The sequence below is a fragment of the Panicum virgatum genome, chromosome 7N, assembly GCF_016808335.1.
Source record: "Panicum virgatum strain AP13 chromosome 7N, P.virgatum_v5, whole genome shotgun sequence".
Lineage (NCBI taxonomy): Eukaryota > Viridiplantae > Streptophyta > Magnoliopsida > Poales > Poaceae > Panicum > Panicum virgatum.
Genome location: NC_053151.1, coordinates 262,783 through 288,632, shown reverse-complemented (window position 1 = coordinate 288,632; position 25,850 = coordinate 262,783). Strand labels below are relative to the sequence as shown.

Here is a 25,850-nt window from a genome sequence, read left to right as displayed (position 1 = left end):
TGACTTAGCTCGAGACCCCTCATGGAAGAGAGGGGTTCGGACCCCTGGGAACCTGCAGGTTCAGGGAAGCGCACTCATTCTCCGGGGAGGTCCGGAGCCGTGTAGCCGCTTAGCCTGGTTCTGTACCCTAAGCCTGCACGCACCACCTCCTGTGAATGAGTGTCGTATTACCTAGGACTGGGAACCTGGAGGTCCGGACTTTCTCTTAACCTAAAGGCCGGCCCCTTGAGCTCCGTTCACTGAACCTAGCTGTCAATCTCAAAGGATTACAGCCAACAGGATTTGGGACCCGTGGGCACGCTACTAAGCATCTACCTTGAGTCATGTGCAGGTCCAAACGTGATGATGCAGCAGGTGACCCAAAGGATGGACGATGCAGGGCAAGACCCTTGCGGCGCGCACCGCTGGGTGCCAGAAGCAGCCAAGTTGCTCACAGTAGTGGCCCCACCTGCGGGTTCGTTGCCTCTCCCGAGGCGGGCCCGGGGGCCACTGTCGGTACCCTACAACTGGGGTACCCACTCCTACTGTGCCAAGACTCGCGTAGTTATCCGTAACTACGCCCTAAGGAGCTGAGCAGCCGGACTCCTGGGTTCCGACTCCATCTCACCGGACCAACGGTCCCGGACCCGCTTCCCGCTCAGGGACGGGTCCGGTGTCACCACGTGTCCCAGAGGTGGAAATGCTCAGCACCTGTGGCCACGTGCCATCCGGACTCCCGCAGATGGGTCCGGGACCTCCACGTGCCATCCGGACTCCCGCAGATGGGTCCGGGACCTCCACGTGCCATCCGGACTCCCGCAGATGGGTCCGGGACCTCCACGTGCCTATCCGGACCCCCCATGAGCTCTCGGCTCAGCTAGCTGCTCGGGAGGGGTCCGGAGCCGCCACGTGTCACGCAGACGCGGGCGCGGGCGCAAGCCTTCCGCTGGAAGCTCCCTCACCCACCCGCATTAAGTGCGAGTGGTTGAGGCAGGCTCTCCAGACGGACACAAGCTCTCGCAACTCTCACACTCTCGTGGGAAGGCAATACAACACACAGTGGACGTAGGGTATTACGCTCCGGCGGCCCGAACCACTCTAAATCCTGTTGTGTTCCTCGTGTTCTTGAGTGAGATCGATCTAAGACTAGCTACCCCCTGAGTACACACCCTCTGGGCTAGGGCGGGTGCCTTCCGCCACCCGGCTGTGGTTTGCAGCACCACGACACCATATTTAGAAACTCCAAGGCTTGCTTTGGACCCTCCTTAATAGTCACTGCAATATAATAATATTTGTAGCGATAATAAGAATTATTGAACATTGAAACACTTATTTTGGGAACATAAAGAAGACTAGAGACACTGAAATAGCTTGACATTATACCTATTATAAATTTTAAAATTTCCTATTTATTCTATATTTAAAGCCAAATCATGTTACAGTAAGAAAATATCAACCACAACATTACAGAAGTACATCAATGCTAGTATAGAATCGTAAATCCCTACTATGTACTACTTTTATCCAATTTCAAGAAGTGTGAAAAAAATAAACAATAAAACCTGATAAGCAATATAACTAAAAGACTAATTGTAGAATGGAGTAGAAAGATTCATAATAGTCATATTGCACCTTGAATGTTACTACCCTTAAGGACCCGGTATGCCACAAGACGATCAAGAAATGTATCGTCAACTACAAGAACATGAGGGGCATCGGTGGCCATGGTACTCTCTACACAACTTCAGCTTTCTTCCTTTGGGCGAAGAGATTGCAAACCTTTGATATAAGACTGTTTATACTGCAATGTTGTTGACGGAACAAACCGAGAATGGGGTTGTTTATATAGTCATTCGCGGCTGTACTAGCTCTATCTCTAAGATAGATATAGTTACTTGCAGCTTTACCGTCTATATCCTTAAGATATATAATCGAGCTTGAGGCTATACTGGTGCTATCTTTTAAGATAGAGATGAGTTTGTAGCTATGATGATGATATGATTAAGATATATAATCAATTTGCAGGTAAACTTATATCCTCACAGTAGAGAAAAGACATAAATATTAGTGAGAATTTAATGATCAATACATATCTTGCTACACGACAAGTTAGCATATCCTTAAGATATATAATGTATCTCGAATGGACCCTAGCCATATTTTGCCAGCGCATAGAAGTAATTTTTTGTTACTATGTTAAGCAATAGTAATTTGTTTCATCTTAAGGTAGGCGTGGTAAGTAAATCTTGGACCTAGAATTTGAAGGGTTGTAATGGTCTTATGATCCCCAGGAACGTTCTTAAGCAAAGGCAGAGCAGCTCACTGCACACCCACCTACAGCACCAGTGCCCCACACCATTCAGGCTTCAGCCACACCTGGAGCGAACAGCGGCACAGGAGCAGGAGCGTCGTGCTCATGTCCGGCGCGCAAGGAGCTCAGCCGAAGGGGGCCTTCACGGCGACCACCTACACGTCGGCGCCGCCTGCCACCGGCGGCAGCGCCCAGGAGCAGCGGCAGGCTCCGAGGACGGAGCTCCGTTCCGGCAAGGACGAGCGCGGGCTGCCCGTCAGGAAGCTGGAGGACACGGTCGAGGACGCTGCAGGCAAGGGCGAGCCGGTGTTCGGCGCCGGCAAGGAGGACGGCAAGCCCGACCTCAGCGTTACCGGCACCGACGGGGGGTAGCTGTTGATGCGCTCTGTTAACTTACTACCGCGCTCTGTTAACTTAGTACCGTGTGAGCCAGTGAAAGTATGTGCCATGTAAAAACAGTGATGGTGTACTTGATCATGTAATAGTAACAGCAATCGAGGGAATAATAAGATGAAAGGCAGTTGACATTAGCACGCAGTTGCTGAACATCAGATGCATCGAGAGCAGATCTTATTCAGATGCCAAAACGCAAAGAGATCACAGGGGATCAATTCAGACAACAGAATCTTCAATCGTACAGGCGTTCACATCCAGGAACAATGCACATCAAACATTACAGGCACTACACGTAGTCGATGGAATTAGCCCGAGGGTAAAACGTGAAGCCCAGCAGAATCTCTGGATTGTTTCAGCTGATGGTGTTCGGTACAGGTTGAAGCAGGATTTTCATCTGTACAGTAGCCTAGAACTCAAGGTGCCTTTTTCCTTCTATGATCTGGAACGAAAGAGGATGGGCCATGTTGTCATGTTGATGAGGTTGCCATGAAGCATCTTCAGAATTCAGGCAGGCACCTCTCCCTAGAGGATCTTGATCATCTTCAGCCGCTCCTCGTGTTCCGGATCAAGCTTTGGAGCCGTGTAGTTGCCGTGAAGGTCTTCCACCACAGGTCTTCCACCACGTATTCCTGCATATTAGAAATACAAGATTAAGCTGATCCAAAATTTGCTGCGCAACTACAAAGACTGACAGGACTAATAAGTTCTTCTGTATAAGAACTAAAAATTCAAATGCAAATATCAAAAATACAGAGGCATCATGATTATGGACAAGGAAAACAGATGATTTGTGTACCTATGCAATAGTAGAATGGTATTGGGTGCTTTGACAAGAAGCGATCCCAACCATCACTGAAACTGTTCCGGAAACTTCCATCCCTGTCTAGAAAGTATGCAATTGCACCAATAATAGCAATAGTCTGCAACAATGGAAAACAATGCATATAAGTGGTTCTCTTCCTTGAACTTGGATATCAGAACAAATTGACCTAACATTGGAATTGTATTTTCAAGAACAAGTTTCTTTTTATTACATGCTACATATCAGCTATAAGACTTGTATCCAAGAATTGAGTGAAACAGCACTGAAACAAAACAATTTTCTTCATCTAAATGCCCTAATTTCTGTAAAAACTATGTGAATAATGCAGCAAAAAAATGCAGGTTTGGGTGTATTTTCATTGTTTAACAGAACTTGAAAAACTCAACAGATGATGCCTAAGGGGCATAATTGCTTTCAAATGTAGTAACTTTATATAAGTTGCAGATGAAGAATTACAAGGAAAAGATTTCTAGAGATGAAGATGATGAACTTTATTTTGCAAATGGATATTTAGTGCTTACAAGCTGTACGGCAAGAAATACGAGGAGCACATCTCTTGCAACAAATATCCGGAACTTCATTTTACGCCATGAGTTGTCCTCCCAAGTCTCCACCCTAAGATGAAATTGAGCTTTGCACGTTGTGCAGTGGGAAAATGCAAATCCTTCCTACATAGCATAACGAGACACAAGCAAATAACTTTGTTTTTCCTTCCATTATATCTGAACAGGATACAACATAATGAGATAATAGTAAAAGACTTGCATCCATATTCTACAGCATCTAGCTAGCAATGATCACCAAAAGGTTGGTAAAACCGCAAAAATACTCCTAAAAGTAAACAATCAACCTAGACTTAAAATGGAACAGATTGTAATCAACACACTTGTTTTACAGTGTACCCTCCGAACCAAGCTGAAATATGATAGCCTGGAGAGATGCAGCTCAAAATTGGCAGCATATTTGCTGCTACATGTCAAAATTTTATTCTGATAGCATCTTTGCAATATCAGAATCTGCCAATTAAAAAAAATTGTTAATGAAGGAAAAGGCAGGGCTCTTGTGCATTTGAGGAGCATAAACACCTAGGCCGCATTGTTGTTTCCTACTCTTGTACAGTACACAGGATCTGACTAAGATTTTTTTTTTAAAAAAAAACAGGCCTGACTAAGAATAACTGCATGATCATTTCTTCAACCAGTAATGTGCATTTTTGCACGTTTCCTATGTGATACATTTCCTCTATTTAGTGTGGATGTCTTCATGTTGCAACTATACGAACCTAAAGATATGCAGCATTGACAAGACAAAGGGGAAGCAAAAAACATATATCATGTGTTTTGAGTTCAAATTGGTATGCAAAGTATAAGGAAGATTTCAACATACCTTAACAGAATGCCAGTGATCAAGGCATGAACGGTGAACAAACTGCTGAGTTCCTTTGCACATGCAAGGTGATATCAATTCATCACCTGCAGCAAAAAAATGAAACATGCACAGGAGTGCAGAAGATTACATCAGTTCAATTAGTTGTTGATGGGTAGCAAAAGGAAAACTGAAGCATTCAATTAATAATTCAATGAGTCTTGTATAAAAGCAATATTTAGCCCCCAGATGCGAAAGTTCTGACGTATGAAAACAAATTTGTTTGCTTCATACAAGAATGGCAAAAAAAACAAAAAAAAAACAAAATGGCAGCTGTCCATCATGATAAAAAAGGGACTTGTTCATTGTCTTTGGCTGACAGAACTAGAACTTACAGTTGGCTTTAGTCCTCAGATATCACAACAGCATTGCTGAGCTTCTCCAGGACAATCATTAAATTAGTTGCACCCTTGTAAGATGTTGACAACATAACAAGCCAGATTTCAATTTGTATAGCAGCAGCATAGGAAAAGCGATAACGATTTGTAAGCTAGTCAGCTGTGCATCTTGCACATTGTCGTAGGTACTGCTGCAACCTTAACTCGACGTTTGAGCTATCTGGTAATGGTTCAGGTCAGAGATCATTCATAAATCCCATTTGCTAGTGTGTATCCTAAATCATAGCGTATTCAACTAGACACACAAGAAAATGCAGTATATAGAACTGTTTTTGGACTACAATACAAAGTGAGCAAGAACCCAAGAGGTGTGATCATAATTCTTTTTTTTCTTATTGCTACCAATGGGCAGGAAATTAGCAACAGATAAACCATTCCCAAATTGAAACGAGTAATTTAACCGACATAAGAAAACTGAACTGAGGCAGCATACAAGACCATCACCTATCTCAGACTCTGCCTCAAGGCAAATGCGGCAGCATGCAGCAGAAGAACCATCGGTCTCCTCATCTTCGATCTCCAGCGGGGTCACGGTTGCTGGTTGTGGCGCAGACAGCTCCACTGATGATGACTCCGCCTCCTTGCCCTCCCTTCCGAGAAGAGGGTCTGAGTCATTTGGGACCACCTCTTCCAGCTCCTGGTTCGTATCCATTGCTGTTCTTCCCTTCCTCTAGCCCTCACTGCAACAAGTTCAACCAACACAGGGGATGAAGAAACAGAACTGTGAATTAATTACAGTTTCAGCAGGGGGCACAGCAAAGCATTTGCCATATGGAGCCAGAGAATTCGAGCTAAAGGCCAAGGCTCTGAAGTCATAGGTCCAACCAAGTTGAACATTGACTAAGTAATTAGGTACAGGGAAATTGAATTGCACTTGTTGCATTAGACTTGGTCTGACGGACTACACGCAGATCAAAATTACCCATGAGAAACGGTCGAGTTCTACCCAAACTTAATGGAAGCAAACGATTCTAGTTTACACCAAATTCGCACACACCTGAATCGGGGCGTGAAGTAATACCATCTAGAAATTAACCACTCAAAACGTGATGCTTGAACGCTTGAAAACTAGTGCTATGATCGCAGAAGAGTAGTGCTATGTGATTGGGAACAACCGAATGAACTAAGAGAGAATTCCAGGCCGCGAAAGCGGAGGAAATGGGGTTGAACACAACACTGAAAAAAAACGATAATAGCAACTCGCCCGTGAGGAAAGCAAAGCTGGATCCGCGCATCGCAGCAAAACCACCCGGAAATTCCGCCTCAAGAGCACTCGCACACCACAGGAACCGATTCTCTAGAAGCCCACGCGCCCCCCGCACCAGAATGCCACCGATCTCCCCACCCCCAAACGAGAAGCCCGCAGAAACGACCACGAAACTCACCAGGAGGAACCGCGCTCCGGACGCGAGAAGCCAGCGAACGGGGTGGCGAACCGGCGGCGGGCGGCGATCGTACGGACGGGACTCTAGCCCCTCACGCCTCCTCTGCCGCCCTTGGGGTTGGGGGCTCTCGGAGGATTCGAGGATTTTCGTGGGCAGCAGCGAGGGCCAAGGGAGGGACCGGAGCGAGCGGGCGGGCGGAAGGAATAATACCAAACGTGGAGGTGGTGACCGAGAAAGCGCAAAGCGGTCGAATTTTCTGCGAAGAACCCTCGACGGAAAAAACTGTGTGCTACCGTTGTTCCGCTAACAAAGCCCATGGGCTATGCTTCGGCCCTGATGGCTGCATCTGCAGGGCCCATTTTTCTCTCACGCAAAATCAGCCAGCCATCCAGCCAACCAGCCAGCCAACAGTATTTTCCTCTCACGCGAAATCAGCCAGCCAGCCAGCCGAACAAGCCGTTGGTTTGAACACTGAACATGTTTGCTTCTTCTGGTGCTAAAATTAACAGATTTCCCCATCAAAAAAATTAACAGATTTCAGCCAGACTCTTCTGAACACTAGTTTTCAGCCAGACTCTGTGGTATGTGTATGTGTATGTGTAAGAGAAGGGGCATCGGTGATGGAGACCGAAGCGGTGGGTATAAGATTTATGCCTCTGAAAGAAAACACAATGAGAAAAAAGGAAGGTGGTAAATCAAAGGAGCATGCACATTTCAACAAAATCGGATTGATTTTCCGCTGAGAGAGAGAGAGAGAGATAGGAAATCGAAAAGAGCCAAAATCTTCAACACGGAAGAAATGTAGAAATCATAGTCTTCTTCTTCAATTAAATATCAGCTAATGCCCAAGCTGTAGCCAGCAACCCAGTGGAGAACCATTTGTGCATGGGGAATCTTTGTTATGGCATACGGTTATATGGAATACAAATCAATTATAAATATATAAACTAATTATTAGTCAACGTATGATAATGATAATAATAATAATAATAATAATACTCCTACTACTACTACTACTATCCGGTTTAAAGTTGACGTTATCTTAAAACACTAAAACTATCTATTTCATTTCATTTGTGTTTAGTAGCGCTAAAGTTTGCATATTAGCTAATGTATGCATAGTTTTCATGTGAAATGAAATGAGATATGCTCAGTGGTGAAACTAGAACAAATTGGAGGAAGGGGCGCATGACATGCGGATGCATAGAGTTGAATTACGGTAAAAATTTGAATATACCCACTGTTTTTTCCATGTTTAAGGGTGCTTTTTTTCCATTTTTAAGGGTGCATTAGCACCCCTAATCATTGTATAGCTTCGCCCGTGGATATGCATAAAAAAAACTTTGCATGCGAAATACTCAATTTTCTAGACCTTTGATTTTTATCTAACGGTGTTTGCAGCGCCTCCCATTCTTCACAAAGCACTACTTGCTTGCTTGTTAGCACACATAGCTGTGGCAGTACCGCCCTAATTAATCCGGCTCAAGTGCGCTAACCATCATCTTAAAGATAATCCCGGCTAACACGCACTTCAAACGGAGTAATTCGGCAGTGCTGTCGGGTAAAGTCTCGAAGAATCCACCTGAGCGTCGATCGAACCCAAAGCTTACATGTAACCCACACGAAGGTGAGTCCAGAGAGTACAACATTTCACAGATACATTACATTACAGAGTCTTAACTTAATTATTACAAACCAGTTTCGAAACTCCGAAAGGTAATTGAAGTTCGAGATAAAAGTAGTTCAGAGTTCACTGCAGCGGAAATAAACGAGTTCTAAACGACGATACATGATGTCATGATGAAGCCCGTACATGACATCACTCGGCATTGTCATCGTTGGCCGGAGTCGTATCCCACTCCACCGACCAACCAGGAGGCAGAGTACACGGCCAAGTCAAGCTAGCAATCATGTCCTCAAAAGTATCACCTGAAACAAAATTGAGCCACAAGCAAGGCTGAGTATACTAATACTCAGCAAGGCTTACCCGACTAGGATATGATTAGCCCTCTAACTAGACATGCAATCCTTTTGGTTTGAGGGGTTTATCTTTGCCGAAAAGCAATAAAGAGTAAGTCCTTATTTTCCGATTTTAGCTTTCAAGTTCTAGTTTGATTAACCATTCTACATTAGCATCTATCCTAAAGCATACATGGTGAAAACCAATTATTTTTCATCATTCAACAAATTTTCTCATCATCATTGTTCCACTTCTTACTCTATGTGGCAAAAGGGTTAACCAGTCTCAATATCCGTGAGAGACGGACGATTCGAATCGAATTTGTTAACCTGGTCAGGCAGACCTAAACACACGCATGGGGAATACAATCACCCACGCGACTTTTCCCCTTTTTCCCCGGGCATGAAACAGGCCCACCGCCCTAGGGTGCCCTGCACCCGTGCGTGACCATAGACCAGACAGTGGGGAGTATGTTCCACGGCCGGTTCCATCAGGTACTTTAGCTTACCGATTACCATATTCTCGGCATGTGGTTAGTGCGTTCAAACGCTTAACCACCACTACCACACACCGCGGCCTTATCCATTTTCACTAAACAGACGGGGTATCATGAGTACAACAACCCCGCCCGTAAACCTTATATTGCAGTGCGTAGCAGTCATTCAACTCCTATGAGCTCGCGAGTGACAGGAATCACTCGACTTCTACCGAACCATTAGCATAGCCAACTAGCGACCTACCCATACTAGTGTTCAAGCATGGGTACCTAGGATCATACAACGAAGGTTCCAAACAATTCCTGCAACTTAAATGCACAACTAAATAGGAATATAAATAGTTGCATAAATTTAGAATAGGTAGGATATGCTCCGGGGGCTTGCCTTCCTGAGCGGAGCTAGCCTTGGGCTCTTCTGAACTCTGGTTCAGGCCTTCAGTGACTTCAGTTAAATTCACTTGAGCTTCACGCTGCTCACTCTCTGACTCCGGCACCAACTCGTACGTACCATCGGGGAGAGTAGTCGAATCTATATGAAATGCATAAGCATGAGTTACTTTAGTGATAACGATTTATTCAATTCTTCACTATAGAGTTGTAATCCAACGCAACTTAAGATGATTTGTAAAATATTCAGTTACATCATTTTGGGCAATCATTTATAGAGTAATAATCGTTATATCTGACTTCACAAAGTAACTAGGGTGGATTTTACCTTTTCTCCCTATGCAGCAAAAGAATGATTTTTCTCATTTATTACTAGGTTAAGCATGTCCTTATCATAATTAAAGTTTCACAGAGATTCTGGGTTTGAAATTTTTATGTAAGGTACCTATCTGAGTAACTTGCCTACTGTGAAATTTTTAGACCGTTTCATGCAGCCTATTAACCATAAAAAATAAAACAAACAGCTACTGCTAGAAACAAGAATGAAATTTATAGACCAAACTATGCAAGTAATGGCAATGAAATTTTAACTGAGTGTTGTATACCCAAATATTAGCTTGCCATAAATTTTTCACAATTAAACAAGCATTTTACAGGGTATGAAAAATAGTACAAAGCATCTCTGCATGGATCAAAATTAAATTTCACAGACTGTTATAGTAAGTTCCAGAGCCTCATCTTTTACCAGCATGGTTATATACTCAAAGGTAACCCCTAGAAAAATTATTAGAATTTTTCATGTACAGAAACTATTTTTAATGATTTAAAATAGCTATCCTCACCAAAAATCATTTGTTCCATATTGACTTAATTAAAATTTCTCAAACTTTTTCTTTAGACTCTGGGAACTAACATACAAGTACTGTAAAAGTTTGAACCCATAAAACATATCATAACAACTTGAATAAATAAAACTATCTCTCCTAGGCATACATCAAGATTTAAATAAACTGATATCTAGGCATGTCAATTGTCCACGAAACTTTTACACAAGGTTATACATCTAACATGTACCCCACTGACCAAAAATAGCTAATAGCTCATGCTTGTAACTTGAGATCTAATATAAAGTACATTTTCTTTGTATTTTAAATGAAGTAAAAACTATTGAGCAAATGAAAAAGTGTATGTAACAAAAGTTGTAGATATCTTTGTAAAGATTCCAGAACAGTTGAGTTTTCATTTTTATGATTTTTCTACGATTTTTAAACGAATTTACAAGTTTGCTGTTTTTCAAAACAAAAAGAAAAAGGAAATGTAAACTTGCATCTAGGCCCCTGGAACAATTTGGGGGTTCACAGACATGCCCTTGGCCGGAGCCAAGAACAGGGGAGGCGGCGGCGGGGATGGCGTCCAGGGGCGAGAGCTCACCGAGCTCTACCTAGGGGTGGGTGATGTGGTCGACGGGGATGGCCGGAGCAGGGTTGGCGGTGCAGCAGCACAGCCGGCGGCGGTGGCAAGCTGCGACGGCGGCGCTCCGGCGCAACAAGAAGGGCAAGGGCAGGACGGGGAGCTTCACGGCGCCATGAGGAAGCTAGCTCGGGGGTTGCTTGGAGTCGGGGAGGGGCGGAGCAGGGAGTTCCGCGGCGGGCGGGCGGCCGGCGGTGTTCACGACGGCGGCGGCGGTGTTCCGCGGCACTGGGAGGCTCCGGGTGGAGATGGGCGGGCCTGGGAGTTGCCTGGGGGTGAAATTAAGCTCGCTGGGTGCTCGGTGGGGGTGGAGGAGGGGTGAGCTGGGCTCTCCACGAGAGCCGTGGCTCGGCGAGCGGAAATGGGGGCGCGGCGGCGCTGCGCAGTGGCGCGGCGGCGCTGCGCAGTGGCGCGGCGGCGCTGGCTGTTCTGGGCGAAGGGGTGGGGCGCAGGTGCGCGGAATGGGAGACGTGCGCGTGTGCACAAGTGCGGCACGAGCTAAAAGGTGGAGTGAGGGCGTGAGGAGGGGCTGGGCGCAGAAGGAAGGAGCGGCGGCGCGTGCGCGGCGTGCGGTGGCGTGCTTCGCCGAGCGGCCTTGATGGCGGTCAGGGCGCAGCGAGGGGGTTTGGGGGCGTCGGTGGAGTGTGGACGGCAGTGCGACGGTGGCAAGGCGATGATGGCGGGGTGGCGTGCGGACGGGAGGCGAGGCAGCAGCAGTGCTGCAGGCTCGACGGGAGGGGAGGGGAAGGTCAGCGGGCTTGCGGGGCATCCGCACTCGAGCGGGGGTGGGGGTCAGCGGCGCGGCGAGGCCGCAGTACGTAGCGAGCGGCGGCAGCGGCGCACCGAGCCTAGTGCTCGAGTGCCTGCGCACTCGGGCAGGGGAGGGTCAGCGAGGGAGAGAGAGAAAGGAGAGAGAAAGAGGAGTGGAGAGAGAAAAGAAAAGTCAACGTTTTGACTTGATCCAAACTCAAAATTTTCAGTTGAAACTTGAAAATTTTTGAACACGAAAGTTGTTCAAAATTAAATTTCCTACAACTTTCCTTTCAGGCAAAACTGCATTTGAGCGATGATTTGAAAGTTTAGAATTTGAATTCAAGTTTAATGATCCCGCTTGTTTTTCGGGGTTAACTCCAAATTTCATGTTAGAACTTGAAAAACTTTGAACACGAAAGTTGTTTATTTTGTCAAACTCTACAACTTTTGTTTTGGGCAAAAGTTCATTTGAGCAAAAGTGCGAGAGTTGACTTTTTGGTGTATTTAAGCGGAACTCGGTTTTTAAGTAATCACCAAAATAGGGTTTACTGTGTCATTTGATGTTAATGGCATGTTTAAAAAGTGCTAAACACCGGAGGTGTTACAATAGCTATTGTATCAAGTTCTTGTCCTATCTTGCTCTTATCTTTCTTATCCTCTGCACTATCACCTACCGGCTATCCTCCGCCTCCATGGATCAATGTTGTATCCGCTTCTACATCTGATCCTAATCTATAAGTAGCTTGCTGGAGTGCTACCAAAACTTATTAGAGAACCCAACACCTCCACTTCCATGAAACATAGTGATGTTGAAAAGCAACAATCAAGTATAGAAGAAGGAAAAATGAGATCTATATATTATTAAAAGATCCTAAACTTAGATATATATACCATCGTGACCCATATGTTACTGACTCATGTGAGCTCCACATACCAGTAAGGCTGCATTTGGATGTTGATATTGGGAGGCTTGGTATTGAATTGAGCCCAATACCAAATCAGGCCAAGTATTGAAATGGGTTCGGATATGAAAGCAATCGTTTGGATGTATATGACATTGCTGGATGGAATTGAACTGGACTCGCCCTTCTCTCCACTGCTCCTTCTCACGCCGCAGATTTACTCCCTCACGCCGGACTCCACTGCTAGCAGCGCCGCGCCGCGTTGCCTGAGGCGAGGGCCTGGAAGCACTTCCACAGCGGGGGCAGGGCGAGGTCGAGCACGCGGCGCAGGACGTGGCGGAGGGGGCGGCATGAGGCCGAGGGGCGCGACGAAGCGGCGTTGGTGCCGAGAAAGAAGAGGAAGAGGCCGGCGGCCGAGGAAGTGAAGGGGCCGCCGGTGTCGAGGAAGAAGAGGAAGGGGCCGACGGCGAGGAAGAAGAGTAGGGGCCACCGGTGCCGAGGAAGAAGAGGAAGGGGCCGGCGGCGAGGAAGAAGAGTAGGGGCTGTCGGTGCCGAGGAAGAAGAGGAAGGGGCCGGCGGCGAGGAAGAAGTGAAGTGGCCGCCGGTGCCGAGGAAGATGAGTGAGGGGCCGGCGCCGAGGAAGAAGAGTAGGGGCCGCCGGTGCCAAGGAAGAATAGGAAGGGCTGCCGATGTATTGAGGGGAGGGGGCGCTGCACCGTGAGGACGAGCCGACGCTGCCGCCGGCCCGCGAACTCCACATCTGCATCGGCGGGGAGGATGGTGCTGTGGGAGAGAGAGGCGGTCGGGGTGGTGGGCGACAATTCAGCCCAATACGGAGCCGAATGGCTCGGAATCGCGGAAGGCAGGGTGGTGGTAAGCTGAATACCGCTTGGTATTGAACTTAGTTTCCAATGCCAATTCCCTAGCCAACCAAACAACAGATATTGGAGTCACTCAATGCCAATTCCAAATTTAGAGCTTGAATATCGACATCCAAACGGGCTGTAAGATAATTATGGTATATATCTAACTTTGAGATTTTTTAGTGGTACGATACAATTTTTTCCAAAGAATGGTAGTTTAGGATTTCATATATTGGAAAAATATTGTATTAGTAGATCCTTTGCTTACCCTCTGGGTTTTTTCAACCACTGCCGCCGCGGCTCCCTCCCTACCCGACTATAGAAAGGTTTTCTTCATCCGCGGAAAGGAGCTGCGGTAAAAAAGAATTTACCGGAGGAAAATAACAGTCGAGGCCAGAAGAAGCTTTTCTTCCCAATCCGCGGATCCCTGGTGCTGTGGACTGTGACTGCTGTCTGGGAGAGCTACTCATCCAAGGATCTAATCCAATCCCGATCCCCGCGTCGTCCCCACCGCCACCGACCCACTGTGATGGCGGCTACCGCGACCGCGACCGCCACCGAGATGGAGGTCACCGCGACCGGCACCACCACCGAGGCCGCCGCCGTCCCGCCCGGTGAGCGCTCTCCCCTTCCCGTTGCCCGTTCTTCGTTCGCGATGGTTTGGGGGGAAGCGTGTTCGCCTCGCGAGGTAGGAGGCGTTTGGTCGAGAGCACCTTGCCCCGGGGTGTCCTCGCCCCTGAGCGTAGATCCCACCTCTCACGAGGCAGGAGGTTATGGGCCTGGGCGAGGAACTTGGGGGTACTGGATCGAGGCGTGGCGGGTATGCGGAAGAGAACGCGATGTGGAGCCGAGGGTGCATTGGGGAATGGGGAGGGCAAAATTCGTGAGGCCGCAATCCAGAAGTCGCTTCTTCAGTAATCACACGGTTCTTCCCCTCGAGAGGTGTTGTGGGCTATGAAGGAATGCTTGGGATGTTTGCCAGCGTACTCGACGTCGATTGGTCTTGTGACACCTCTGGATTCAACGGATCATGTGAGCTTGGTGAGGAGCTCATGTTACGATTAGGATCAAGTGCCGGTTTAGATGTATTGCAGAGGTGTTTCTTTGCCGCTGAAATGTACTGATTTGATTCCTCCTGTTTCTCTTCCTTTGTTAGTTTTGTGACGGTCTGTGAGTCATCTAGTGAATTCAGCGCTGGTTTCTTTGCCGTTACCTATCGTTGTCGTAAATGTTTTATGGAGTTGTGTGATTTTCTTAAGTTTTGTTAGAGTTGGTTCATTTTGGGTATTAGCAAGTTATTTTTGTTTTACTGGTAAATAGGTGTATGTTCTGAATTCTTAGTACTGTGAATCTTTTATGGAATGTTGGTTTCTGTAACAGCAGGTTTGTATTGTATGTTAGCGTGCGTGCTGACATAATTTAACACTACTTGTCCTTCATCAAGTATTAGTCCTTAGACTGGTTTGGGGTAAGACTGGCAAGTGGTCATTGGCCTGGGTTCCCTGTAGTTGCGCAGAAGGTCGTTTCCCTTCACTCACATGCACTGCGCCACTCCTCATTATGTGATACTGTCTCATCATCGTTGTTTAACTGTATCCACCCCGACTGCAATTGTATTTTTAACCCCTATGGAGTCAAACTTGAGTTTGTTGAAGTCCTGCTTTGTGTAATTCCGCTTAAGTTTATGTCTATATGTTATTTTTCAAATACTTCTAACATTTTCAGTGCCATAATTTTTACTGATGGTATGCATCAGATTTGATGTTCTTAGGCTGTTAGAAGTTGGTGTGCATGGTTGGGCCATGTCAAACAGCATGTCCTGAACGGGATTAAGGTGTTAGAAGGTGGATGGTCATTGGTTGAGATGAGGGAACTGAAGGGGCTGGGACATAAAGAAACAGTGTGAGAGATGTTTCTTTTGAATAAAATTTGCACACACTGCCCAATTTTAGAGTATAACAAGCCTCCTATGAGATGTTCTTCATCTCTTACACTTTCCTAAATTTATCTCAATTCTCAAACTTATCATTTATCAATTTTATTTTTACTGGACACGATCACTAACTCTATCTCAATCCGACTGAACACTTTTAAACTATTGCATAAGCTACTGTCCTTGTCCAACCCACCGACATCTTTATCGGCTACCATTGTTACCTATATTCCAGGCACTATGTAAGAATCTGACTCAGGCTCTGGTATCTGATTCAGCTCGCAAATATCATTTAGAATCCAAGTTAGCAAAAATTTCTTAGATCTCAGGTGTCTGGGTAACACTGACTGCCTGTTGATGCGGCTCACCCACTTAATAACCAATTAGACATCTGGCAGCATTTTGTTACTCCTACCAGCTCACTTGCTGCACCTACTGCTTCCATTGTACTGCTGCAAGGGGCTAGGGCCCAAGCCTACAACATGCAGTGCCAGAGTGTGATCCTTTTTTTGTTTGTGAATTCGAAAAATGGCAGAGAAGACTAGGTGGAATGGATGCATGCATGGTTTATGATTTTCTTGAGAACTGTTCTGTTACGCTTCATTGTCCTTCATTGTACAGTTTACATTTCGATTCCTCTGCAGTGTTGTGAAAAATGTAAAGAGGTTTTGGATCAAACACTTAACTACTACTAATTTACACAGATTTACTTAACTTACATGATTGCTTTTGCGTTTTTTGTATGGTTGACTGACCCAGTATCATTTTGCATAAATCTGTTCTTGTCTATGGCTGATCAAATAAATTATAAGAATTATCTTGCTTTTAGTTTATATACATTGATCTTAAATATCTCAATCTGCCTGTATAATTTCTGTTGGTGAACTGATTCTGAAGAATGAAATTATCTAACTGTTCTTTTATTTTATGGATTGGTGGTTTGTGTTGCACAGAGAAATATATGCATAAAAACCGCTTGCAAGAGTTTTGTGTGCAAACACACAAGAAGCTGCCGATCTACAAGGTTGAGCTTGAGGGCGAGTATCATCAACCTAAGTACAAATGCACAGTGGAAGTGGATGGTAAGCAGTTTTCATCAACTGGTACTTTCAGTCGGAAGAAGGAAGCAGAGCAAGATGCTGCAAGACTGGCTTGTGAGATCTTGGCAACAATTGGAGAGGGTGATATTAAAGAGGTGTTTGGGCTGCTTGATCAGGTATACCTTTTGAAGCTGCTCCCTGTGGTAATAGTTTATCATCTTTTCACCTCATGAACAATGATGTTTATGTATGTAATGTGAATTGTGTTATAGACAATCTTGAGCTAGTATTTTGCCTTCAAAAATAAAACATTATAAAACACGAAGCTGCCTTAAAAACAACAAATACACCTGGGTAATTACAATTCTGCTCTGTTACCTCCTTTCATTGCATTTTATTCATGGATGTAATAGCTTTATGATTTGTGGGCATCAGAAATGACAGCATTAATGACTCTGGAGTTTTTGATTATCTATGTAAATGTGGATACCTATTACCTAACTTATCCGAAGAAACAGTTGACAAGTTTCCTCATTGCTTCCTTATGGCTTAACACCTATGTGCATACTTCTCTGCTTAACACCAATGGTTATCTCACACAGCACTACCCACATCGGTGGCTGTGCGTATCCAAATTCGCCGCCCCACTAAAATCTAGGAATTTGCTTATCCATACTGAACTGTATTATTGTAAGATAGTAACCTGAGGTTTTCAATTAAACTTGCTGCACTCCTTTTTTCCTGTTTGATTTTGGAACTCTCCTTTTTATTTTGTTGTTTATTAATATGCTCATGAACAGAATTTCTTGTAAGCTGGTGGATGGCCTGTGGCCATCTGTTAAGATTGCATATTTTGCACTCAGTCCACTGTGTTCAAGTCCTATAATAGGCACTGGCACCATATTTAAAAGTATGCATGCACCCAGGTCATTTTTCAGTGAGGAAGCACGTGCCCATGCTTTGTGGTTGCTTGGAGATGCCTCCAATAAGTTTCTAGGTTGTGTACTGGATGCACATGTGTGTTTTTGTGTGGCATGTGGTGCAGGCGCGGTGTTTGGAGCAACGGCGGAACCAGGGGGGTGCCAGCAGGCCGTCCCCCCCCCCCCCCCGCCCCCAACTCCAGTAAATTTTTTAGAGCCCCCTGTGCAGTAACAGTTCCACAGTGCATATGTGCAATCCAAGGGGCAAAAAACACAAGTTCGGAGAGAAAGATAGCTAGCTGCCCCAAGTAGATCCCAAATCCTTTAGAGTTACTAATTAATTTTGTCAATCTGCATGGGATTAAAGAGCAATTAATTGCACTGAAAAGATAAGAAGATTTGTAGGAGAGAATAATGGCTTGTATTCCTCCAAACCCTAGAAGAGTGGGATATATAGATCCTATACATGGGCCTATAGATCCTATACATGGGCCGAACGACGCCGGTACACCTGCACCGGTTGAGTGTACCGCGGCGGCGCCGGACGACGCTGGTACACCTGCAACGGCTGAGCGTACCGCACAGGTGCCGGGGGAGGCACCGGGGCCGCGCGTGGCGCAGCAGGAGACACCGGGCCCACGTGCGGCACGACCGGAGGTCCGGGGGCCGCGCGTGGCACAGCAGGGATCACCGGAAGCGGTGCCGGTGTGCCGTGAAAACCTGCAGGGAAAGGAAAGACAGGTAAAGGTGGCTGAACCACCAGGTCAGTCGGAAATAGGGACTCCAGCTCGGTGTCAGGAGAAGGTGTGGAGAAGGTGGAGTAGGGGAAATCCGACTCGTCAAAGATGACGTGTCGGGAGATCAGGACGCGACTAGAGGTGAGGTCAAAGCATCGGTACCCCTTGTGGCCAGGGGAGTAACCAAGGAACACACACCGAGTCGAGCGGGGCGCCAGCTTGTGAGGAGCAGTGGCGGAGGTGTTAGGGTAACACGCACACCCGAAGACCCGAAGGTGGTCGTAGCGAGGAGGGGTGCCGAAGAGAGCGTGGTGTGGAGTGGGAGCAGGAGAAGTAGTGGACGGAAGATGGTTGAGCAAATAGGTGGCGGTGTGGAGGCTCTCAGCCCAGAAGCGCGGGGACAGAGAGGCCTGGATCAGAAGGGTGCGCACGACGTAATGACGTCGTGCAAATCATCAGCTCAGCCATGCTGTTCTGAGGAGAGGTATACGGACAAGACATACACAGCTGAACACCCCGAGAGTGGAAGAAGGAACGGAAGGTGGAGTTATCGAACTCCCGCCCGTTGTCACACTGGACGGCCTTAACGGTGAGGCCGAACTGAGTGGACACACAGGCAAAAAAGTGGAGGAAGGTGGGGAAGGTCTCAGACTTAGCGCGCAAAGGAAAAGTCCAAGAGTAGTGTGAGAAGTCATCAACCACCACCAGATAGTATTTGTAGCCAGAGAGGCTGAGAACAGGAGAGGTCCACAGGTCACAGTGAACAAGATCAAAAGCATGCGTCGCATGCGAAGAAGAAAAAGGGAGCCGAACATGACGATCGAGCTGTCATGCATGGCAGAGGGGCTCAGTAGGAGCCCTAGTACCAGGAACATCGGTACTACAACTGAGCTGAGCCAGAACGTCGCGGCTAGGGTGACCAAGACGGCGGTGCCAGATGGTGGAAGACGGCGTTGCGGCAGACCAAGACGGCCAGGACGAAGAAGAAGGCGAGAGTGATGCAGCGGAAGAAGGAAGGCGAAGGGTGTAAAGGGGCCCCATGCTGTCACACCGAAGTAGCGGACGCCGGGAGGCCGAATCCTTTACAGTGAGGCCAGAAGAATCAAACTCGATGGAACAAGAATTGTCAGCTATAAACTGACGAATGGAAAGAAGGTTATGAACCATCTGAAGAGCAACAAGGACATTGGGAAGACGAAAATAGCCAGGAGCAGAACCCATGGCGGTGACAAGAAGGCAAGACCCGTCACCAACTATGATGGAAGAAGGACAAGAGGGGTGTGCGGGTCGGACAGAGGAGAGGATGCCGACATGTGGGGTGGTGTGGAAGGAGGCACCCGAGTCGGCGATCCACTCGGTGCTGACCGGCGGCGTCAGCCCCATGGTGCTGAGGGACTGCGCCAGTGCGGCCTGGTCCCACCCCCAGGCCAGGTCGGTTGTTGGCTGGGTGGAGCGGGCGGGGTCCAGAACGGCGCAAACAGGGGAGCAGCAGCGGCGAGCATGGCCGCCGGCTGGGCTGAGGACGAGGCCCCCCCTGACCCTGAAACGGCCATATCGGGATGCGCCCTGGCCATGGGGCGCTGAAGGATGGCCAGGGCGTACCTCCAAGGCCAGGAGCAGGAGTGGGAGCCGGAGTCGGGTCCGGAGTGCCTCGAGCACCACCACCACGTCCCCTCCGCCGACGAGTGGCTAATGATACCATGTAGGAGAGAATAATGGCTTGTATTCCTCCAAACCCTAGAAGGGTGGGATATATAGATCCTATACATGGGCCTCTAGGTGGGCCTCTATACATGGGTTCACATATACACCAACAAGATTAATTGTACCGGAAAGACAAGAAGGTCGATTTATATTGAGGAATCAAGTGTTAAGTGGCTATAACTTATCTGCATGTGGCATCTGTCACTTGTAGGATGCCTACGCGCGAACGACCAACCCTGTGGCACGAGTGCACTAGCACAGCTATTTATTGATTGTTCTCTCATGTGAAATTTTCATCTCTATAGGTTTTACTCCCATTATAAGATTTTTATTATCTAAATCCTTAGTAAAACGTCAAAATAAGGGCTTCTCCCAAAGCCGATTCACCAGCGAAACCAAAGAATTTGGCTTCATTTTGCTTCAAGTTCATTTTCATCTCGATTTGTAAAACGATTTTCATTCCCCAGTGCTTTAGTTTGCATAAAACATATGAAGACAGAGTCAATACCTCCCAAACAGGTTCTAAATGTATAAGTAACAAAAAAATTAGCTTAAAGACAATTAGCTTTATGTAGATTTTTTATAGTATATATTGTAAGACACCGATCACGCCCCCCCCCTTCCCTTCATGAAAATTCCTGGTTCCACCACTGGTTTGGAGTGTGTTGCCTCGCACCTCTCCTCTCAGAAAATGAAAAGAAAATCTCTTTTGTATGATATATGCTCGAGATGCTAGTGGGGGTTGCAATTTCTCATCTTTCCAAATATATATTTATAATGTTCAATCCTTTTGCATCTAATTATACATTTTTTTTTGTTTAGGATGCGGTGTTCTGCAAATCAATTCTTTATGAATTTGCTGTCAAGACAAAAACCACTTGGCCCTCTTACTCTGTGTTTCGCATCGAAAAGCCCTTCACCATGTTTGTTGCATCTGTGGTGTTTAATGGGAATACCTATACTGGTGAAGCTGCATCCAACAAGAAGGACGCAGAGCAGAATGCAGCTCGTGCTGCGATCAAGTCAATCTTAGGTGTCTTATGTTCCCTTTGTCATGATTAAAAATCAAGCGCCAATGAATCTTTTGCCTTGTCATCATCTAACTAATAGTTCAATGTTGCAGCTACAGGTAACTCTTGTATGATTGGAATTGTTAGGTCAAAGAAGCAACTCATCACTGCCATCAAATCTTCTGGAAGCACCCCAACTACTTTTACTCCTATAAAGTTTACACGCCCTGTTGCATATGCAGCATATGGTACATCTCCATTTGCATACACTGGATATGCCTTTTCTAATGTTACAGCATGACTACAACCTTCTCAAGCTCAAGTGTTAAATGTTGCTTTACCTCTCCTCTGCAGGCGGACCAGATCATGTAGCACCTGTGTCACAAGATGAATCTTCCTCATTAGGTGTTCAAGGACACAGCATTGTACCAGCAGTTGGCACATCTGCCACTCCATCTGCAAAAGCTGTAACTAGTTCAAAGAACAGAGTTGGAGGAGCAGAGGCCAATGAAACAATGGTTGCCAAGGAGCATTAACTTCTCACCCATCAACGCAAGGTATTTTCAGTTGACAATTTCTAGGTTATGCCATTACAGTGAAGCAAATCAAGGACGAAAATTGCAAGAACTTATTAGTATTACTGGAAGCAGCGTTATATTGCACCATGTACTATCTAGTGAATTATGCTAAGGCCCTGGATCCAAGTGCTAATGGGTGAAAGTGCTAGACTTTAGCACTAGCTCCAAACGGGAGTGCTAATAGGATGAGCTAAACTTTAGCCAAGACTAAAAAATTTTAGCATGTGCATGGATGCTAATATGTGCTAAAGTTTAGCACTCAACTTTAGCTCCTTCAAACAGGCCCTAAGTTTGCATTTGTCCACTACTTGTGCTAAATTTTGTAGGGTTCAGCTTTGCAGAAAATATACTAAGAGCGTGTGGTTTATAATTTGGGCTTCTTTATTTTGTCTAATTTTTCTTGATTTGGCTTGATGTTTGAAATTATCTCCTGATGCCAGACACTTGCACTTCCTTGGCAGTTTACTAAAATTGTTATTTCCAGTTGCATGACATTGTAATGTTTTGTGTTGATGGAAAGTAAAGGGGGAGGGGACTTCTTTCCTCTAATGTGCATTGTTATGCTAACATTTTAAGTACATAATGCGATCTGACTTTTTTCATTTTAGAAGTAGCATTATGTGGATCGAAGTTGTACACTTATTCAATCAAACAGTAGCAGTTTGAGAAAATATCCCCAATAGTTTTTGACATTATTATAGCGGCCCCTGAAAGCCGGAAGAAAACATATTATTAGGACATCGTTATGTTTACCTAGGTATGATAAATCAGTAATATTGCTATGCTAGTAATAGTTAAAAAAGACACTGTATCCTTCTGTTATGTCCTCTTCTGTACAGTTCAGAAAATGATTGTACAAGAATGGCAATTTGTTAATGATGCATGCTGTTATCTTGATCATTATGCACATGCTCCTATCAAATTCAATGAGGTTGACTTCACTGTTTTCAAAAGTTAACTTTTTATGAACTGAACCACACAAGAACCAAGCCTTCTTATGGTGGTCTTAATTTTTTGCCCTGCCCATAATTTGTGTTAAACTATGCACGAGAGAGGTCTGAAAGATGATATAGCTGTTTTGCCATGCCTTTCGATAAAGATGACAAGTGGGTTAGGGAATAGCTCTAACGGTGAGAAAATAGTCAGTGTATCCAATCTGCAGCAACCATGCAAGTCTTCAAAATAAGAAACAAACTTTAAATATTTCCTCAAGGTCTTTTATTGACAATTGATATAAGCATGCTCCCTGCCAACTACTGTGGATTTCCAAAGTTACTTTGCACTCTAGACAATAATCTTATTCAGTGTGTTGGAACTTGGAAAGAGTTAGATCTACTTGCTTGAAACATCCATGTATTCTATTACTTCATTTTTGTTACCTGACTTGTTTGTTTTTGCTAATAATGTTGTTCTGGTTGCTTGAGGCATATTTGCTATGTTTATTATTTGATTAACTAGATGAAATATATTTTCTTATATGTGTAAAGGCGTAAAGAGGTACTGGTTGTGGTAAGAAATATTAGCAATTAATCCTCATGGCTGGCTCTGTTTAGTTTTTTTTTGGTTCTGTCAAGAATGCTGCTATCCTATCTCTTAAAAAATGCACCGAGTTTCAATCGTTGAATCAATTGATAATCTTGTTTTCCTTGGCAGGTTCGTCAAGGCCCACCTCGTTAATGGTGTCGTTTCTTCAGTTGGATATTTCAACTGATTGGATTGTTGGGTTAGGGTTAATCATCTTTGCCATTGCCGAACAAAACTTCGGCCATGTACTTTTGTTCCTCCCACTTAGGACTTCTAGAAGTTAACCAGTTAATGTGGTATCCGACTAATGTATGCGTAGTTTATGTAAAGATATGTCCTGTATCTCTCCGAACGATTGTGCTTGGTCTGTACATGTTAATACAACGTGGTATTCTGGAAAGATGCAAACCTTGTGCTTTCATTCCTACTCATGTGAACAGGTTTTAACGATAAGTGATATGGGAAACCGTCGTTATGATCGCCTTGTGCCTTGTGCATAATGTGTTGATTGGAAAGCATAGCCTATCGATGCAGTTTGATAAGAACTTTTCGACCTTGCCAAATCAACTTGGTAGTGTGTGTGTGTTTTTTAAAGGCAAAGTCTACTTTTCCTCTCTTAGCTATCATAAAAATCTGATTTTCGTTCTTCAACTATAAAACTGGGTATCCACCCTCCAACTATCAAATCCGTTTGTTTGGCCTCCCTTCGTGGTGTTACAAGCAATTTTTACACTTTTTTCATAGATTTTTCTTCGTTCTTTCTTTTTCACTCAATTGAGGTGGCAAACATGGATAAAAAATCATAAAAATTGGCATAGTGGCACAAGAGAGTATAGAGAACCTAATTGTTTAACTTTTTGAAGTTAAAAATACATGAAAGTAAATGCTTGAATGTAAAGAGTGGGCACGAGACAACCAGATTTTTTCCCGTGGTGTCGATGTGTTGGCACACACCCCTAATCTACGTTGTGACACTCACTAAGAGTCTTGTCACCTCCCATGTCACCAAGACGAGGGTGCTCACTAAGAGTCTCCGTTCACCATCCCGGCGTAGTGGAGCTCAAGCCACGTACAATCTTCTTCTTCGGGCTCCCACAATCAACTTGGCAAGCTCCGCAAGAAGCACCTCGATCACCAAGATCGCCTAGGTGATGCCAATCACCAAGAGTAACAAGCTAGGGCCTTCACTTGAGCAAGAACTGATCACTAAGAACGGATACACACAAACTTCTCCCTACTCAAGTCCTTAGCCTTGCTTCTTGGATGATTGAATGATCAAATAAGTGGAATATGAAGCTCAAGGTGACTCTTAACAATAGAATGAGTGTATGAGTGTTGCCTGGTGTCAAGAGTGTGCAAAATGACCCATTGGAGGGGTATATATAGGCAGCTCACATGGATAGAGCCGTTGGAGAAAAGCTGCCAGAAAAATACGTAACGCCGGTTAATCCGACGGCCCTGTCGCCGAACCTCAGTGCCGCCCGCGCCTGTTCGCCACGGCACCACCTCTACCGACCGCCTCAGACCCTCCTAAGGCCATCCAAAGGTTGCTATCGAGCTCCTCTCCTTCCTCCCCCACGGGGCCCTCGCCGCCAGCGAGCCTCCTCGCCGGATTCTGGCCGAGCACCGCCGCCCCTTCCTCTGATTCACGGCCAGAGATGACATTTGCGATGGCTGTTTTCTTTGTAGGGGGTTATGTAACACCCTAATTTAATTTTCCTATTTAAAAATAAATTTAATTGGCTTTATTTAATTTTCTAAGGTTTATTATGTTTAGTCTTGCATTTAATCTAATTTTGTTTCACAAGTAATTAAAAATTTTCTAGGTTAAACTTGTTTGTGCATTCATGCTGGTGCATAATTTTATTTGATTGAGTGTGGTTTGAAAATTTGAATTCAAATAGATTTAGTTTGGTTTGAAATAGGAAATAGAAAAGGAAAGGAGGAAGAAACTAGAAACCAGCACCCAGCCGGCCCTCCTCCTCATTCCTTTCCCTCTCCCAGGCGGCCCAAGTCGCCCCTCCCCGCGTGGCCCGCTCCCGCGGCGATGACTGGATCAGCAGCAGGTCCGGCGCCGACGGAAGCGGTGCCAAGTGCTGCGACGTCCGGCTCGGGGTCAACAGGTGCTGAGGCCCCAGAGGCTGCAGAGGTGCCGGGTGCGTCAGCGGACGCCCCGCCCCTGGCGGATCCGGCACCTACAGGGGTTGTGGCAAGCTCGGCAGCTCCCATAGCTCCAGAGGCATCCGACCCGGTGGTGGACATGGTGGCTTCCGTGCCACCCCGCGCCACTCCTGAGGCCTCTGGAGAAGGCTTCACCTAGGGGTCCATCTTCTGTGGATCCGGTGCCCGGGGATGGCGCGATCCCCTCCGACCCTCAAGGCGCAGGCGAGGAGATACAGGAGGTGTTCGGCGGCCCGGCACTCCTTTCGGATCCTGCACAGGTGAACCGGGTCCCCCTCCCCTGCGTGTTACTCTGGCTCCATCGGTCTGCAGAGGAGGCGGCGGAGGTGGTCCAGCTGGTGTGGGAGGCCCTTGAGGTTGAGCTCCGGCGCCTCGGCGACTGGCACGCCCACCTAGAGGAGCGCACCAAGGCCGAAGCCTCCCGTGCTACCTCCGAGCGGTCCCAACTCCAGACCGACCTGGAGACCTACAAGCGGAACCTCCTGAAGATATACAATCGGGAGGTCGCTGGAGCCGGTTGGGAGAAAATTTGGCGCTGCGGGAGAAGGCCATCACCGAGGAGGAGGTCCGCCTGGTCGGGTTGCAGTCGGAGCTCAAGGTCTGGCGCAAGGACCTTGAGTCGACCTCAGAGTGCCTGCACAGCTAGCACCAAGAGCTGGAGGGGACAGCCAAGAG

The 25,850-nt window shown here is 46.2% G+C and overlaps 3 protein-coding genes across 4 annotated transcripts; 2 read left to right on the top strand and 1 right to left on the bottom strand.

The window, feature by feature from the left end:
- The first annotated feature begins 2,363 nt into the window (after nucleotides 1–2,363).
- Nucleotides 2,364–2,817, top strand: LOC120681727. Its single transcript, XM_039963348.1, has one exon. It carries the CDS (start codon nucleotides 2,396–2,398, stop codon nucleotides 2,660–2,662), a length of 267 nt encoding a protein of 88 aa, XP_039819282.1. The 5' UTR covers nucleotides 2,364–2,395; the 3' UTR covers nucleotides 2,663–2,817.
- An 11-nt stretch (nucleotides 2,818–2,828) lies between these two features.
- On the bottom strand, nucleotides 2,829–6,991 carry LOC120681713 (E3 ubiquitin-protein ligase MARCHF1-like). Its single transcript, XM_039963335.1, has 6 exons — nucleotides 6,718–6,991; nucleotides 5,777–6,012; nucleotides 4,896–4,981; nucleotides 4,031–4,177; nucleotides 3,483–3,606; nucleotides 2,829–3,315 (listed from the first exon to the last, which is right to left on the bottom strand). The coding sequence occupies exons 2-6, from the start codon at nucleotides 5,982–5,984 to the stop codon at nucleotides 3,209–3,211; spliced, it is 672 nt and encodes a 223-aa protein (XP_039819269.1). The 5' UTR covers nucleotides 5,985–6,012; nucleotides 6,718–6,991; the 3' UTR covers nucleotides 2,829–3,208.
- A 6,937-nt stretch (nucleotides 6,992–13,928) lies between these two features.
- On the top strand, nucleotides 13,929–23,409 carry LOC120681707 (double-stranded RNA-binding protein 4-like). 2 transcript variants are annotated; one of them, XM_039963329.1, is made up of 6 exons: nucleotides 13,929–14,162; nucleotides 16,435–16,697; nucleotides 20,705–20,915; nucleotides 21,006–21,140; nucleotides 21,247–21,449; nucleotides 23,124–23,409. In XM_039963329.1, the coding sequence occupies exons 1-5, from the start codon at nucleotides 14,078–14,080 to the stop codon at nucleotides 21,426–21,428; spliced, it is 876 nt and encodes a 291-aa protein (XP_039819263.1). In that variant the 5' UTR covers nucleotides 13,929–14,077; the 3' UTR covers nucleotides 21,429–21,449; nucleotides 23,124–23,409. The 2 variants fall into 2 exon arrangements, with proteins under 2 accessions (XP_039819263.1, XP_039819264.1); XM_039963330.1 differs by lacking the exon at nucleotides 13,929–14,162 and adding an exon at nucleotides 14,439–14,589.
- The last annotated feature ends 2,441 nt before the right edge of the window (nucleotides 23,410–25,850 follow it).

What these genes read in the sequence shown, in the direction of transcription:
- LOC120681727 (XM_039963348.1), top strand. Translation starts at nt 2,396, where the DNA reads ATGTCCGGCGCGCAAGGAGCTCAGCCGAAGGGGGCCTTCACGGCGACC.
- LOC120681713 (XM_039963335.1), bottom strand. Translation starts at nt 5,984, where the DNA reads ATGGATACGAACCAGGAGCTGGAAGAGGTGGTCCCAAATGACTCAGAC. An exon ending in TATTTCTTGCCGTACAGCTT is followed by an intron (nt 3,607 to 4,030) that starts GTAAGCACTAAA and finishes CCATTGTTGCAG; the next exon opens with ACTATTGCTATTATTGGTGC. An exon ending in ACCATTCTACTATTGCATAG is followed by an intron (nt 3,316 to 3,482) that starts GTACACAAATCA and finishes TCTAATATGCAG; the next exon opens with GAATACGTGGTGGAAGACCT.
- LOC120681707 (XM_039963329.1), top strand. Translation starts at nt 14,078, where the DNA reads ATGGCGGCTACCGCGACCGCGACCGCCACCGAGATGGAGGTCACCGCG. An exon ending in TGTTTGGGCTGCTTGATCAG is followed by an intron (nt 16,698 to 20,704) that starts GTATACCTTTTG and finishes TTTTTTGTTTAG; the next exon opens with GATGCGGTGTTCTGCAAATC. An exon ending in TGTTGCATATGCAGCATATG is followed by an intron (nt 21,141 to 21,246) that starts GTACATCTCCAT and finishes TCTCCTCTGCAG; the next exon opens with GCGGACCAGATCATGTAGCA.